General features: G+C 37.7%; 1 protein-coding gene across 2 annotated transcripts in view; it reads right to left on the reverse strand.

Annotated features, from left to right (window-relative positions):
* Positions 1-1,073: 1,073 nt before the first annotated feature.
* ARID5B (AT-rich interaction domain 5B) overlaps positions 1,074-17,907 on the reverse strand; it is a 198,296-nt gene continuing 181,462 nt past the window's right edge. For both annotated transcript variants that reach the window (XM_075216337.1, XM_075216338.1), the window contains 2 exons: positions 10,293-10,488; positions 1,074-4,727 (listed from right to left, as the gene is read on the reverse strand). In XM_075216337.1, coding sequence (XP_075072438.1) covers positions 2,565-4,727; positions 10,293-10,488 — 2,359 coding nt within the window. In that variant the 3' untranslated portion in view covers positions 1,074-2,564. The remainder of the gene's footprint in view (positions 4,728-10,292; positions 10,489-17,907) is intronic.

A 17,907-nucleotide genomic window follows, 5' to 3' on the forward strand; every position in this document is an offset into this window, starting at 1 on the left:
AAAGCAGATAGCAAAAAGGCAGAAACTGTTCAGACCAACCTCCATGTGAATGGGATTTAATGCACCAGGGACCTGATTTATTAAGGATCTTAACTTGAGAAACTTCTTATTTCAGTCTCCTGGACAAAACCATGTTACAATGCAAGGGGTGCAAATTAGAGTTTCTGTTTTTTCATGTAGCACACAAATATCATCTTTAAATTTCGGTGTACAAATAAGCTATCAAGTATTTGTGTGCTACATGAAAAAACAGTCAGTATTTAACTTATGTGCAAAACAGAATACTAATTTGCACCCCTTGCATTGTAACATGGTTTTGTCCAGGAGACTGAAATGAGAAGTTTCTCAAGTTAAGATCCTTAGTGAATCAGGCCCCAGATCTTTAACAGGGCGCAATGGTGCTAAGGAGCCCTAATTAACAGATGGCAGTAACAGGGTTTCTAACAATGAATATGGAAATTATCTTGCTACTGACAATTTCAAAAATAATAATTAAAGCAGAATTCCGTCAACATTTGTTTTTTTTGTAATTAATCCCCTCCACCTGGCAACACGTAAATCCACTGGGCACCCATGCTCATAACTTCAGGTGATGATTCTCCAGGGCTAGCAGCCTGGATAAGTACGAATGTCAAGTGTAGTGTAAGATTGTCAGCCGTTAGTGAATTGGACAAGCTGTGTTTATACTATATTCATGTCAGTGGTCTTCCATTCCATGTCATTAACTGTGAAATCCTGCTCATAGTCAACTTGTTATGGAAGGAACCTTTGTAAATGTATACAAGTAATACATGTCCTTAAAAACCCTTAAGTGTACAAATATATATTTATCAATCTTAAATGTGCAGTATTTGTACCAAACGGTGGCAGAAGTCCACAGCTGTTACATTCTGACTCAGGAAGGCGTACTTGTAAATTTGTACATTTCCAGACTTACTAAAGTAGAAGGGAATTGTGTACAGAACAATTTTGTGCACATGATAAACAATTTCATAAATAGAATTCGGAATGATTTGACTGCTCTTCCAGACAGAAATGTCCTGTAGTGGAGGGAAAAGATTAAAAATGCACCATTTTAACTTTCATATCACTGTATTTAAACTCCTAAAACAACATTGAGTGTACATACTAATATTGATGACAGAATCACAACAGGAGTAGTGCACTACAGCCACACATAGACAAGAGAGCATTTGGAAGTGTTCTAGCCATATACACATTGGAGATCGTTTTGACGGCTGGACCAATCAATATGAATGAGAATGTAGCCTAACAAATCACTAGGAACTCGTGATATCACGTGGACATGAGGCACTAATTGTCTAATGCTTCTTCCATATTATTAATTCTACCAAGTTATCAGTACTTCTAACCACTTGGTAGGCTGCATTTTCCTTAATACGTACTTGCCATCTTTAAACACCTCCCTTCCAGGAGATCCTAGTTGGGAGGTCAAGTGGTAAGTGCAGGGGGGATATGGCACTGCAAATTCAGTCACTTTGGAAAATGTTATTACGTCACGCTATTGCGTTGTAAGGGCAACAATAGATGCGAATAGCGTCATTGAAGCCCCTGTTCCACACTCTTCATTAGGAAGTGAGCAGTATGCGGAAGAAAGGCCTGCTCTCAGTGGCGGAACTACCATTGGTACAACAGGTGCAGTGCTCCAGGGACAATGGGGCCACTGCACGGGGAATTAGCGAGCTGTGAGCCCTGGGTTCCCTTCTCCCCGCCTCCCTGCACCGGAGCCCACAGCTCGCTAGTTCTACCTTTGCCTGCTCTCACATGGGGTATGGGAGATCCTACCCAAGTATGGATTAATATTTGTTTAGCTCCCAAGGATGGCTGCCTCCAGGGTGCAGGTATGCTTTTAATTTGTGTCTGTAAACAACAGGATGAAAATAAATAAAAGCTGCTTGTTAAGGTATAAATCTAAACACGCACTCAATCAACCTCTCAACATGGCCTTGCAGTTAACACATAATTGTTTAATACAAAAAAAAAAGATAAAAAAAAGCACGGAAATCAACTGAAAGATTAATCCATATAAATTAGGTGAACAGACAGTGACACTGGAACTTTTAAGAGCAGATATGTACAGTCGATTGAACAGTGTTTACCTTTCCACCATTAATAGTGTTAAAATTTCTTAAATTGATTGACTTGTTACTATACATTGCATTGATTGAACCTTTAACAGTAAAAAAAAAACATAAAGCAAAAGCATTTTCTCCAGAGTGAACATAAGTTCCAATATTTCAACCTACGACATTCCAGCCTCTTTATGGCCAACTTTCCCACACGTGTGCAACACACTAGGTTCTTTAGATTTATCGATGATGTTAAAATCGTGTTGTGCAAATGTCAACTGTTCCCATTACAAAAATTGTGAGCGACTCCAGCCAAAGTGGGATCTGAAATCCATTGTTCTTACCTCTAACATATTACTTTACAGTTATAGTGTGGCTCACACAGTAGACAAGGGTATTGTATGCAGTATATTGTGCTAGGCAAGGAATGTAGCTAAAGTATTAACATTTTGCTTGTAGTCACAGGGAAATTGCTTAAAGTTTTGTGCTAGGGTGTACAGATGACAGCTGGGAGGATGGAAAAGGGGACTGTGGATTCATAGCAGTTAAAGGATAAAGGTTGTTGTGTAGGAGGTCACCATAAGAAGATCCTACAGGGGCAGCTGAAGCCAAATGTCTGTACAGATGCTGGGAGTTAGTAGAGTTAGTTAGATATTGTCTTTGCATCATCAAGGAATGGAGGGCTAAGGGTTGCATTAGTGGTGAAAGCACACTCTGGTTTTTCAAGTACTGCAGTTGATGAGAATAGGCAGCTGGTATGCGCGCGCTTAGCCCACTACATAAACCTCCATGGTAGATCCCGGGAAAGATTGGTGTTGAAAGTGGATACTTGTGGCTCTCCATCATACCACCAGGGTGAATGTCATGCAGTGACTTGCTGCTTTCACCCTCTTGACCAGCAAATGTCTCTTTCCCAGGCATCTCCTTTGGTACATTTAGAGGAGACACAGCTCGTACTTTTTTCTCACAGATAGAACTGTCCATATCATCTAGGTTTCTTTTCAAAGATCGTGAGGTCCCAAAGTTCTGAGGATTGGCTTTACCAATTGTAATAGGATGGACCGTGCTTTCCATCTTTCTTAAATTATCAAGTCTTACGTTATGAGTCTTAACGGGCCTGTGAGCTGACTCTGTATGTCTCTTTGATACCGGTATCGTCATCGGTGAAACTCTACAGGCTTTTGGGTTACAGTCTATGCCCATCTTTTTGTTATTTGGGACGTGAAATGGGCTTTGATGAGTTTTGCTTTCTTGCTGTAATAAGTGATGAGACAGGTTCGTTCCTGGCATTTTTGCAGTGTGCTTGTGCATAGATTTGGGAAGGCTCAAATCGGTTGGCTGGTCGTCCATGTTATCAGAGACATTTTGTTTTTCGTGTTGGTGCAATGAGTGGTGGTAGTGAAGTTTCTCTTGATGTTTGTGTGGAGAAGACACATTTTCAGTTTCTCTAAACATTTCCCGAGCGTGATATTTGGATGAATGTTCGTTATGAAGATGATGTTCCGTTTGCCTGTAAAGCCTGTGCAGGTGAGGTGATGAGTAGAACTCGGCCAAGAAGCTGGGCACATTGGAGTGCTGTGCAGTTCTCTTCTCGGCCATTTGCTCTTTGCATTCAAGCATACTGGACTTCAAGGAGTACGACTCGGCCAGCACATTCTGATGGTGCTTTGCAAAGTCGCAGCGGTAAGAATCTGCTTTGCTTAATGCATTGCTTTTGTAAACTTCGTTCATGTTCTTTTTGTCATCTGGAGCTTTTTGCTTAAAGCTCTGAACATGTTGTATGACAGAAGGTCTGTTTACCGCCACTGTTTCGGAGCTGCCTGACTGATGCGTTTGTACTAAAGGTGGAGAGATTTCGGTTTTGGAGTTTGATTTTTTTTTGCTAATTAAGGGTGGTGGCGACCCATAAGGGGGGTAACCTCCAGAAGCCCCGCTGACCTGTGACAAAAGCTTCTTTTTAGCCAACGGTGACATAATTCCTGGGTTTCCCCTTGAATAAAGCAGAGGCGTATAACTGAATGACGATTCTTCGTTAGAAGAGGATGACATATCCTTCTCCTTCAACATGTCAAGTGTCTGCACCAAATACACTTTGGGAGTCTGATTCAGTGCATTTTGTAAAACGTTGCTGTCCAGAGGATTGTTCAGGTCCTCTGGGACCAGTGGGTCCACCTTAACAGTACAGTTTGCAATATAATCTGGAATATCTGGAATTTTTTCATCTTCCACGTGGATTTCATGCTGCAGTTGCACTTGAATTGTGGGAAACACATTGTAATGTCCTTCACCTGCTTCCCTTTCCGATGTGTCTAGCAGTTCTTGTTTGCTTTGCTCTTGTTTTATTATTGTTGAGTTTTCTATGTGAGTTTGTGGTTGTTCATCTGCTGGACTGGAATTAATCTCCTTTATTACATGGGTGAGTGGGTCAGTGGGAATAGGTTCCGAGTGCATTTTATCATCTTCTTTCAGGTGGCACGTGTTAGGAGCTGCCTCCTCCGGTTCTTCTGTTTCCAGAGGTGGAGACTGTCTGACGTCTGTCAGGTCAGAGCAATCTACAGATGGCTTGGTCTCCTCGGAATCGTAGACGACAGACACACTTTTCTCATCTACTTCCAGATGAGTCTCGTCTAATGAAACCTAAAAAAACACAGACTGTTTTAGTATTTATTCTTTAAACAGACACTTAATATCAGGCCTGAATGAAAGGAAGTGTCCGCCTTTTAAGAACTGCAAGTAAAATAAGTTTAGAATCATTCTGCACCAATAATCAATTACCTTACCATTTGGCAATTGTCTACTCAATGCAGCATCTCTGTTGAAATAGTTTCCCTCATTATTGAAACAACCGTAGACTGCGTGCCGGGCAGATTGAATCAAGTTCAGGCTGCTCCACATTGTCACATGCTAGTTGACGGTTTCATCGTTATTACCACGGTTAGTGTTGGAACAGTTCATCAAAGTATTATGCGGCTCACAGCATACACTTCTGACACTCAGGGATAATATTTTAACAGCGTGGAGACAAAATTGTAACTAACACACTGTTACTGCCAGGTAGGTGATTATTAGGGGCTGATTCAATTCCTCACAATGTCCGTCAGACCCTTGTGCGATGTGTTTCCGCTGAATGTTGAGTACCATAAATACCGCTGATTTTTCCTCATACCTAGTAGAGGTGCATGCAAAAATCAGCACAGTTTAGGCTACTGTAATACTCAGAAGTGTGCGCGGTCGCACATTGTGTGAATCGTCTACTGGACCTCATGCTGACTTGAATTCTCCCCCCTTGCAACACAATGGACTAATTTGTTGTGTTGAAACAGTGAACATGTTCTGAAAATAAACCAGGAATTTCTCTTAATGATCACATTTGCAAATGTTTATTTTTAAATAGGTCTGTGCACCAGAGGACAAGTGACTGAACAGGCATTTATAAAATAGAGAATTTCGATATATTATGCTTCTGTTAACGATAAGCTAAATCCATGAAATTGGACTTCATCTTGCATAAGCTATGCAAAGAAGAAAGTAAAATATTCCTTTGCACTCTAAGGACCTGAGTCGTTAAGGAAAGTAAAGCATGAAAAAGGAGTAACTTTGCACCTGGATGAAATCATGTTGCATTGGAGGGGGAGGTAAATCTAAAATGTGGGGACAGATTTATAGTTGGGATAGTGCATGCTCTAGATAATTTTTAAATTTCAGTGTAAAAATAAAGTGTAAAAATCAAGTATGTGCGCTACATGAAAAAAACAGCCAGTATTTAACTTATGTGCAAAATAATAAACTAATTTGCATCCCTTGCATTGTAACATGGTTTGCCCAGGACCTTACTCTTTTGCTTTGCTTTCCTTAATGACTCGGGCCCTAAATATCCCATACTGTTGGTGAGCATTTTCTGATAATCTTTTACTAAAAATGTTAACACTGAGGTAAGTCCATGTGGGTTAATAATGGAAAAGGAGTCCAAGGGCTAGATTTACTAAGCTGCGGGTTTTGAAAAAGTGGAGATGTTGCCTATAGCAACCAATCAGATTCTAGCTGTCATTTTGTAGAAGGTACTAAATAAATGAAAGCTAGAATCTGATTGGTTGCTATAGGCAACATCCCCACTTTTTCAATCCCGCAGCTTAGTAAATCTAGCCCCTTTGTTCAGTCTGCAGGGTTGGCAATAATTTTCCTTTTGATTTGAATCCATATCATGCAGCTATTTTTATTAAATCAATTCAGTGTTCACAATTCACTCTATTATGTTGTCTAGTAACCCTAACGACCTTAAGGGTCAGTGGCATGTTCAGCCCGTGATACTGCAGACTGAGGAATGAATAATAGATTATGTTATTCGCTTGTGAGAAAGACGTATTTTTTAAACATTGTGTGAAATCTTCTCTCTTGGTAGATAACAGGCATTGAGGTAACAAAGAAATATATTATCTAAATGCTGTACTGCTGATCATTACTTTAAGGTGACTATAAAGAGACTAATGATTGAAGATGTTTTGAAGCTGGCTTTCCGTAGTCTATCTGTATTTGGTTTTCAATAGTTACAGGGTTTTATTGAAGTCCTATTCAGTGTGTTTTTTTTTTTCATTCCTAATAACAGCTCTTTTCAGCTAGAATGCCATCATTAGTTGTTTAATAAGTATTGCTCTATCAGTGGTCTCCTGAGCTTATTCCATTACATGAAAATTCCAGACAGATGAGAAAAGCTGGAGAAAGAGGGAGCTGAATTAAATAAGATTTTAAAAAATTCCATCATTTGTTTATATTCATTAACTGCTTTCTTGACTTCTCAAACCGGTGTACTTTGTACCAAATAGGAATATATAAAAAATATATATATATATATATATATATATATATATATATATATATACACATATATATAGATTTTTTTGTAAGAAAAGAGGTGCCGGAACTCATATCACATAGTCAATCACTGTACACACACTCACACACGTTAGTTGTGTAACGAAACATAACGGTCGCCGCCCGCAGTAAACTCTCAGTGCGCAACCAATCACAAGCTGAGCAGCGCCACAAGCCGAGCAGCGCCATCACAACCAGCGTGGACGAAGTACGCATGCACCGGACTCGACACACAAGCAGCCCGCATGCACCGTTTTAGTGATTTTGCCGCCAACCTGCTGCGCTCGACAGGGAGATTCAAGTCCACGTGGACCAAACATCCAATGTTCACAAGTTACTTTTAAAACTTGGAAAATCCATTGAAAAAAGGTAGTCAGTTCCAGTGTGTTATATTACAAAAAAAAGCACTGTATACATAATATATATATATATATATATATATATATATATACACATACATATATACACACATACACACATATATATATATATATATACATACATATATACACACATACACACACATATATATATATATATATATATATATATATATATATATATATATATATATATATATATACACATATACATACAAACACACATACATACAAACATACATATATATACACATATACATACAAACACACATACATGCACACTCATACATACACACACACACACACACACACACTTCAATTTGGAACGGAATAGCACTCATGTATAGCCAGTAATAACAATGTACTGACCCATGTACATGGCAGACTATCTTGCGAAAAACTTAGTGTATTGAAAATAGGAGTTTTGTGAAATGACTGATAATCATTTGTGCTACAAAAAAAAATGTGGAGGACCTAATAGACCGGTTATATTTTCCTATTATACTTTTGTACATTTCTTTCTGCACTGTACCGCTCAGATTGTATTGGTACACTTTTATTTCAGAAACTCAATGGAACTCCATGGAAAAGGTTTTTAAGTGCAAATTGACATTTTTGAATTTGAAGAACAAATGCGCTTGTTGTGCTACTTAACCTGAGACGATTCATCTCCGCTGCTCCAAGCTGTCATTATTTACTATACATCAACAATAATTCTCAGATGTTTCTTTCAGAACTCAAGAATGGCCTAGTTAAAGCTGACTTTCCAAAAAATATGCAGACTTCAGAGTAAAGAATGCTGCACTTATGGATTACATCTGTATTCAATGTTCTACCAACAAAATATGTGCCTCTGTTAAGATAACATCCTACACTAAGTACAAACATTCTGAAATTCGTTTCAGAGAAGAAACTATTCACAAACATGCACACAATCTCCCTCCTTTGTGATGTGTATAGTCCTATTCATTGGTCTCAAAATGACACTACGAGCAAGTTAGTAATAATAGCATTAAAATCAGAAACGCCATCTTCCTTCAATGTTCAACAGGAAAAATAACTCTAATTAAATGCATGTTTTAATGTTTTCCTGAGCTATATATTTAAAATATATAAGATGGCCATAATGTATATTACTGATTATCTTTTTTTTTTCCCTTTAAATTTTTTTGGTGGAGGGGGGCGGTGCAGAAAGATGAGGGTTGTTAGTTCTGTTCAGTAGAAGACCAAGTGACCTGATGCCAAGCCATGGGTGACAATGTACGTCTGATTGGCAGGCATGGGTCTAATCCAGTGATGGCTAACCTGTGACTCTCCAGGTGTTGTGAAACTACAAGCCCCAGCATGCTTTGCCAGTAGATAACTAGCTAATAGCTGGCAAGGCATGCTGGGGTCTGTAGTTTCACAACACGTGGCGTGTCACAGGTTAGCTATAACTGGTCTAATCGATTCGGTTCAAAAGACAACTCTAAATACAGTTTGATAACATGTTTTATAAAATGTTATCTAAATTTTTTTAAATAACATTTAATAAAACATGGCCCTTCTGGAGGATATGAATGATACTTATTATGATGTACTGTATTAACAATCACTATTGCAGTCTAAAAGGAGGTTTAATAAATTGGAGTAATATCTCTCCAGTCTGTAACAATGCAAATATAGATATGGTGTAATATACTAAAGTAGAAAATGATAAAATCTAGCAATGCATATAACCGATTGTATGCAATTGCCAGCAAAATAATTTGCATAACTAAATTCTATGTAAATATATATATATATACCAAGTGCAAAATTAAGATTTTTAGTCCGGGTCCCCATTGATCTGTCATGTACACTGACAGTCAGTGCAGCCTACACAGCTAATTATTATTATATCCAATAACAGGTCCATTATACTGTGGCACAATTACAAGCGTTTTCTCACCTTTTTATGAACAACGCTAAACTAAGCTCAATGCTAAATGTTTTCCTTTATAAAGCTGCATTACCCTTTGCACCCTGTCTTCTTCATCTACACTATACGATGAGTAATGTTCAACCGCACGGCTATTATTCATAAAATGTACATTATACATCGCACAAAAACCACACAATGAAATGTCATTTTTCGGTCAAACATAATGATTAAAGCTAAATCCCAATAATACAGACTTGTCTCTTCTTGTTTAAGTGTTACAGTACTCAAAATACTACAGAACAAAGACTCCAAAATGTTGCGTCTCCTCTTGACCCACAAAAATATCTAACACGATTCTATAGAGGACGGAAAAACATTTGGTTGGTGTAGTGAAACCTTTACATACACCAAATTAAAAAAATTGTTGTAAATATAATAAATTGGATATAATTCCACACAGTTCACAAATAAAATAGCCTCCGAGGTTGGAGAGGCCTCTGTTTTGTTAAATCCTTGAGTATTAATTATAATATTTATTTCTACACAACACACGGCCTTTGTACCACTTATACCCATTGTGGGAAGCTTCTCCATTGTTGTTTTGGTTTTTTAGTGCTTTTTTATTGAATATGACCATCTGCTCTGCCCTTGATAGAGCCTTGTTTGTTTTTGCTTTTTTTCTTTCATCCAGAAATATCCTAAAGTTCCCATTTGGGAATGTCGGAAGCTATGCCAAGGTGGCATCCATGCTTGTTGTTCCTTATAACATTAAGTACAGCTTCCTGTTGGAAAACATCAAAGGTGTTCAGACAACTAGATCTCCGCCAAGGAACTGTGGGAGGCCACCTTTACTGTTAAGTTACTTAAACGCAGGATTCATTTTTAATGATAACTAAAGATATATATAAATATCTAATGTCAAATATATAGCATTATATACAGTCTGAGTGATCTACTCTTGAATCAAATTAATGCATGGTAAAATGTCCACTTCAATAATTACCCTGAATATTTATTAAGAAAATAGGTTATGAAGAAATCACAGGTTACCTCCGTATCCTCGGCTTTTACGGACATATCTCTCTCCTTCTTCGTCTTCTGGCCTTCGTGTTTAGAGCGTTTTGTGCTACACAGTTTGGTTTTTATCTCTACCTCTGGGGAATTGGTATCTGGTTTCCGAGGCTTCACTGGCGGTAGCGGTTTGTCCTCCTCTCCTTTGATAAACCTTTCGTAGGGCAGGATTAATCTGAATGGTGAAGAAGAACAAATTAGTTGCTCGGTTTCAAATTCATCTTCCAGAGTGATATTAAAAATGTACTTCAGATACTTGAACCCACAAAATGACATCAGGATGTTAGTTTTCCAGCTTGTGTAAAGAAAGCAATATTGGGAATATTACAGGAAGCAACTTTTGAGAACTACATTCAAATATTCTCCAACAATATTATTAAAATATGCATTACACCCAAACAACAATAATAATAATAATAATAATTGTATTTTGGAGACATATCTTGACATCACTACGTTTTGTGGATGGTAAAATACACTTCTTGATTGTGATTCGCCTTTTGGTTAATTAACCCTTTTTGTGGAATTAAACACTGTCTCGCTGCACCCCTTGACCAAGTCGTATCAGGCTGAGGAGAGTACACATATAGAGCCTGATTCATTAAGGAAAGTTAAGCAAAAGTAAGCAAGTAAGGCAAAACCATGTTGCATTGGAGGGGGAGGTAAATTTTAAATTTGATGGCAGATTTATAGTTGGGGTAGGGCATGTCCTACATCAACCTTAAATTTCAGTGTACAAATAAGCTATCAAATATTTGTGTGCTACATGAAAAAACAGACAGTTTTTTCCTTATGTGCAACATAATAAACTCATTTGCACCCCTTGCATTGCAACATGGTTTTGTCCAGAAAACTTGAGTAAGAAAACCTACTCAATTTTTTGCTTAACTTTCCTTAATGAATCAGGCCCATAGATCCTATTCTATTATTTGGAGATATTTGTTGGTATAACAATAATATCTATCTAGCAATATCTACCATTATTCTTATCCATAAAAACTATTACATTTGACAAGAGACATGTTCTCTTACATCTGTAACCAAAGCATGAGCAATTACAAACATTAAAACTTTTAATTGCAATGCGATTTTTTTTTTTTTTTTTCAGGCCAAAGCACCTCAAATTTCTTTACAAAAAAATGACACATCAAACAATGTACGTTTTAATAATCTGGTTTCCAGTCATAGCTTAGCTTTTGATCTTAAAGGAGAACATAACTGTGTTATAATTAGAAGAGATGGATTATATTACAATCTTGGTTTTCAACTTCAATGATGAAGTTATTTTTTTTTTTCCTTCTTCCAAATGCATTTGGCATGATTAATGACTCCCTGTCGGATTAATGCACAACTCAGCAACTTCAAAATATGGGGACTCTTACAGAGAACATTTTGTTGTTTTAAAGACAAATTAATTTAGTGGAACCAAAGCTTTTTGTTATATATATATATATATATATATATGTATTCGGTTACTATGGAAGAATGTTTTTACTTGGAGAGACAATTGTTTTTAACAATTGTAGCTCAAGTGTTGAATAACGCAGACTTTTATTATTTTTTGAGAACAGGCTAAAGGTAGTGTTTGATTTGTAAAAAAAAATCCCAATGTTTCAGAGAAACGCCACCAGTGTGACAAAAATATGATCTTAGAATTCCGTTCGCTGGAAATAAAATTCATTTACATCATGGTCTGACATCGTATGTGCAGAAAAACATGAATAATGTTCTGAAGCCCCAGGATTGGCCGTCAGCCAGTAACGAAGCTAAACAGAGCCCATGGGGAATATTCATCCTCAGATCCCATTACAAACAGAGTTTAAACATGTTACAGCTGCTGAAACTGTAAACTGCTCCCTCAATGAGGACTTTCCAAAATAATATATGGTTGCCAAATACCTGCCTCCCGCTGTAATATTACAGTTAATGTTTACATAATAAAGAGAAAGGGAAAAAAAAAAAATCAGACTGTGGCAGGTTTAACATTGCTGTGGCCAGATAAATAGCAATAATGCAATCTAAGGGGCCGTTTCAAGTGCGGGAGCATACATAACCAATACATCGCTTCTACATGTTCTCACGGAGAGGTGGATGCTTATAATACACATCAGGATGGAATGGAGGAGGCCAAAGAGTATTCACTCTCTATGATTGGCTCCTATAAATCATGTGATCTATTCTTCCATGCCCTTTGTGGTAAGTGCCAAGAATCTATCTGGCCTTCTCTGTGCCCATCCTTAATTCAATTATTTCATTGTGCAATGTATCCAGTACAAGTATGAATTGACCCTAAAAGGGAATAGGGAGAATTGTTTATTTTTTTTTAAAAAAAAAAGTAGTTAAAAAAACATGACATCAGCCCCAGCCACATTTCCTATCCCCCATGACTGTGGCCCTTTGGTTGTGGGAACAACCACATCTGATAGATGTTGTGATCAAAACAGTTATTTCTCAGTAAGCTATGAAGAGGTCTGTTTGTCATAATAATTAGTCCACAGGACGGAAATCTTCTATGATCATTTAAATTGCCAGAACAATTCAAATCCATATATGTGGATCTAGTATGCAAACAAATATGGTTCACTGTGAAGAATAATTTATGCCTAGATGTGTGTTACAGAGTCTTTATATGAAATATATGTGAAAATAATCCTGAAAAGCAGGATAGTGTTGTCTTCTTGAAATATTGTGGCATTAAAAATAAAGCTAGCTTCTGAGAACCTTTTCCCATCATTGACTTGTGATTTATGTGACACATAAATGAGACAACCATGAAAATAAACTAAAATATCCCTTACTACCCCCAAGTAGTAGAACAAAATGGAACTCTGGGATGTCCATGAATTTGGAAACACCAATACCTGTAGAGTTATATTATTGTTCTGCAAAGCATTGTCTGCTGTGAGCCTGAAGGATCATGGGAGCCAAGGTCATTGGTTCCAGGCATGACAAACCTGTGATTTTACTACTGGGTAGAGGGATTTCCATGGGGCAGTAACTTTTTTTATTTTACTGATATCTTCTATCTCCTGTGTCAGACAGGGACTCGTAGCCAAAAAAAACAACTAAGCACAATTTGTTAACTCTATATGAAAATAAATATTATATTAACAAAATGGCACAATTAATGTACATTCTGATTAAACGGCATTACAGGATCATGACCATTGGGCATATTGAGCAGCACAGAACATTTTCGGTCTCATTAGGGTTCTAAATGATAGCGTCACGCAAGAAAATACTTCACCCCGTTCATCTTCCTAAATGTTTAAATTCCATTGTAATGTAAGTGGATTTTTGCAATCCTAATTATCAGCTTAATAGGATAACTCAACTTAATGTGCCTTTTCATCTCCTGGCATTCATTTTCAATATTTTAATGCATGTATTTCATCAGAGAAAATATTCAACAACTCCTCTATATTAAATAATGATAGCAGTTAGTGACCCTGAAGTAATGTTACTGACCACACACTGGTACAGCTTGGAAAGTAAGTTGGATCAGATAATATGTGGCTGTGATACACAATTCGTGTATGTTCCAGTCATTTCTCATTCAGATAACTGTCCCTCTGCATCATTATTTAGCTAGATGCTAATAGGGTCCCTCTATCCCGTTCTACCAAACATGGAACAGTTCCTGAAGCAGAAAAACATTTTCATTTTGAGCTTCTTTTTTTTTTTTCACTGAGCTCAGCAGTTGGCAGCAAGACAGCAGCAGAAATACATTTCACACAGCTGGTCAAAGGCCTAGAGCCAAGAGCTGGAAATGTGGAATTAAATGTTTCTTGTATCTAAAAAGAGCCATGACTAAGGTAAAGCTGAATGAAAACACAATACTTCCATGTTTATGTTCTTAGTTCAGTATATCGCACAATAAAGGATTATAGACATGTTATTTAGTATGTAAACACACTATGGTCAAAATCATTTCCTGCCTTGTTAATATTACAAATCCTAAGATTATTGGGAATGCTGCGTTTATAAATATGTAATAAATCCAATAGTCTGTATTTTTTAATTGTAACAACAAACTCTCTCGTTGGGATTTCTGTGCCTCTCATTAACAGCTTTCTACCTTTGTACCTTTACAAAATGCAGACATCATCATCATTTATTTATATAGCACCACTGATTCCACAGCGCTGTACAGAGAACTCACTCACATCAGTCCCTGCCCCATTGGAGCTTACAGTCTAAATTCCCTAACACACACACAGACAGACAGACATAAAGAGAGACTAGGGTCAATTTTGAGAGCAGCCAATTAACCTACCAGTATGTTTTTGGAGTGTGGGAGGAAACCGGAGCACCTGGAGGAAACCCATGCAAACACGGGGAGAACATACAAACTCCACACAGATAAGGCCATGGTCAGGAATTGAACTCATGACGCCAGTGCTGTGAGGCAGAAGTGCTAACCACTTGGCCACCGTGCTGACATCATGGAGGAAGTGTGGTCTGCGGTGACATCACAACTGTAACTACATCTACCGTCAAGCAATGTATGCAATACTGCAGCAAGAAACGGTATGATCACCAAGATGGCTATAGCTTGATTCCACCAGCTAGTGTCTGAATCCTGTCTGCACAGAGCTAACATTTGTAAAGAAGGTAACACAGAATGTAAGTTGGATGGATGAGCCACAAAGGCCGAAGTCTGCATAATAGGGTGCATTATTCACAGCTCAACAAGATCACTCCACAGTGCCAGGCAGTGTCGTGCATTTCAAACTAAATTTCAGAGATACTTTGTTGAATAGGCAAATATACATGTTTGGGCCAAATAGATTTAATGAAATCTGCTCGTTTGAAAGTGGAAGTTTCCTTTAAAGGATAACTCCACCCAAAATGAACCCTGCCGATACCAATCACTGGGTGCCCCAACTCCTCTCGAAGCTTTGCCACAGGCCAAGCGGATTTCATTTCTCCTCCAACACAAACTTCTTATTCATGTGGAAAGAGACCTGTTCTTGAGGTTCAGCTTTATGAAAGCAATACCTATAATTACCAGTAGGGGCACTGTAGGTCACTGCTATCTATGATGAGCTCATTGCTTACTCATAGGGGGGGGATTCAATTGGCCGCGTTACTGACGAAAGTAACACCACCTAGGCACTATTATGCTACTACGGTAAAGTGTGCATTATTACATCTACTACGGTAATAGTGCGCATTATAACATCTACTACGGTAATAGTGCGCATTATTACAGCTACTATGGTAATAGTGTGCATTATTACAGCTACTACGGTAATAGTGCGTATTATTACAGCTACTACGGTAATAGTGTGCATTATTACAGCTACTACGGTAATAGTGCGCATTATTACAGCTACTACGGTAATAGTTGGCAATATTAGTGTTAGTACAGTAATTTTTAACACTGATTTTTGCTCCCTGAGCCGTGAGCAGAAATTACCGTTAACGGTATTTGAGCGCAAACCATGTTACTTTCAGCAGTAATGCAGCCAACTGAATCCCTCCCATAGATGGAGATACTCTTGTAGCAGTGCAACTAAAACACTTCTAATTTAGCTTACATGTGAAATAGTAAACAGTATATATGATGAGCTGACTACTAGCCAATAGTCCAACAGGTAATGGTTTAAAAGTAATGCAATATTAGATAAAGCTAATATTAATATTTCTTTGTAAAATAAAGTAAAAAATAGTATACACTATATAAACACAGACATGTTCTAATAAAATAGGATTACACCTTTAAATGTCATATACTCTCATTCTTTGCAAGGTTTTATTCAGATTAATACAGTACACTGTTCCATTAATAATAAAGAACATACATATTTACTGCGCTGCCCCAGGGAGTACATGGAATTCTAAAACGACATGAACAATAGCCATCTCAGAAAGGTCTCTGCAATTTTCTCTAAAAGTTTATTTTTTCTTCAGCCATCCTAGTAACGGTGCAACACAAATGCCCAAAGGATGTGATCTTATCATTTGATTATAAGGGAGGTTGTATTTTCTGGTTACTCTTAACAACACAAGAGTGATTCTTAATGGATTTCTGGTAAGTTCATGCTGCAACACTAAAGACTCGGAAAAGGGGATCGTAAACCCCCCTCCTCCATGTATGAACACTTAATGAGGGCTACATTTAATGAACAAGCAAGAAAAAATATTTTGGGATTGTAATATAAGAAAAGTAGGATGGGAATACAGTGTAGTAGCACTAATACATATACTCTAATTGTGAGGTGGATTAGCCAATGACTACTTGATGTTAGCTGTGATCGTAATAGTGATATCATAACCGCCAAAAGGCTCATTATATGATGGCAGAAAGGGGTGTGGCAACACCAACATGGCCATGATTGGGTGGATCCTGGCAAGGCTTAGGCAGACCATGGGGTGGGGGCTCATTTTGTTTTCATATATGTAACATAAAAGAACATACTACTCTATGTGAATGTGTACATAGAGTAGTATGTTACCTCCTGTCTCCATACCTGTTCTTATGCTCCGTCTTTACTGCATTAGCCTGCCTGGAGTTTCTGAAGTATTGGTATTTTTTTGGTTTATTGTTCAGTAATGTTTCACCCTGTATAGTCTACTGTTTGTGCTGTGTACGGCTCTGCGGAACTCTTGTGGCGCCTAACAAATAAAGGATAATAATAATATATAATAATAATATTTACTATTCCTATATTATCCCACATCCCAACTTTTAGATGGCCCAAATTGGGACTGTGTGTGTGTATCCTTTGAAAGTTTCCAATGGAACTGTTCCCATTGTCACTAGTGCTTCAGAACAATTTAGTCAGTGGGCAAAGAACACCACAGACACCAACGCTGCCACAGAAAACCAAAACTAGTCACTGAAGCATCACTGTAGTAATGTTCGCTCAATAAAAAGGTAAGAACGAAAAATAAATCCCATCCTATGATTCATTTTGAAAATCTAAATGTAGAAGTGACATGACATGAAAGCACTTGTATGACACATTTTCCGAATGAACATTTAAACAAATCACAGATGGGCTTAGTGATGTGATTTTAGCCTCCGTTAATTCTGTGAATCCCATCAGTGTAACACATCTTAAAATTGTCTTCCAAAGTACATACATAAAGACCATGCTTCCAAATATTCCTGACTGCACATACATTTGGGACATTTTAGACTACTTCCCTGAACCACCCAACGCTGTATCACTAAATCAAAGCTTCATAACCCCCATTCAGCAGTGAAAATCGGAAGTAGGCAAACATAACAGGTGTCTCTGTCCATTGACTAAATACATTTAAAACAAATAAAATGAGCTGGAGTTACTGGTACAAACTGCACTGAAACCACAGCACCCAATCAGCCTCGTGCTTGCATCAGACAGATGAAAGCAAACAGCAAATTGATTGCCATAGATTTAGTGCTGATTTGCACCCTTGAGCGATGTTAGCAAATGAGTTAACAAGAACAAAGGAAAGATTTTCTGTATGCAACATTGCAAATAGTGTGTCTGTGTTGTATGTAACAATACAATGTGTCTTCTCACTTGTCTGTCTGTTACAGTAATAAAGTGACGGACATAGTAAACATTACTGCATTCATACTGGGAATGTTGGATGTTAC

The sequence above is a fragment of the Mixophyes fleayi genome, chromosome 6 (genome assembly GCF_038048845.1).
Source record: "Mixophyes fleayi isolate aMixFle1 chromosome 6, aMixFle1.hap1, whole genome shotgun sequence".
NCBI classification, from domain to species: Eukaryota; Metazoa; Chordata; class Amphibia; order Anura; family Limnodynastidae; genus Mixophyes; species Mixophyes fleayi.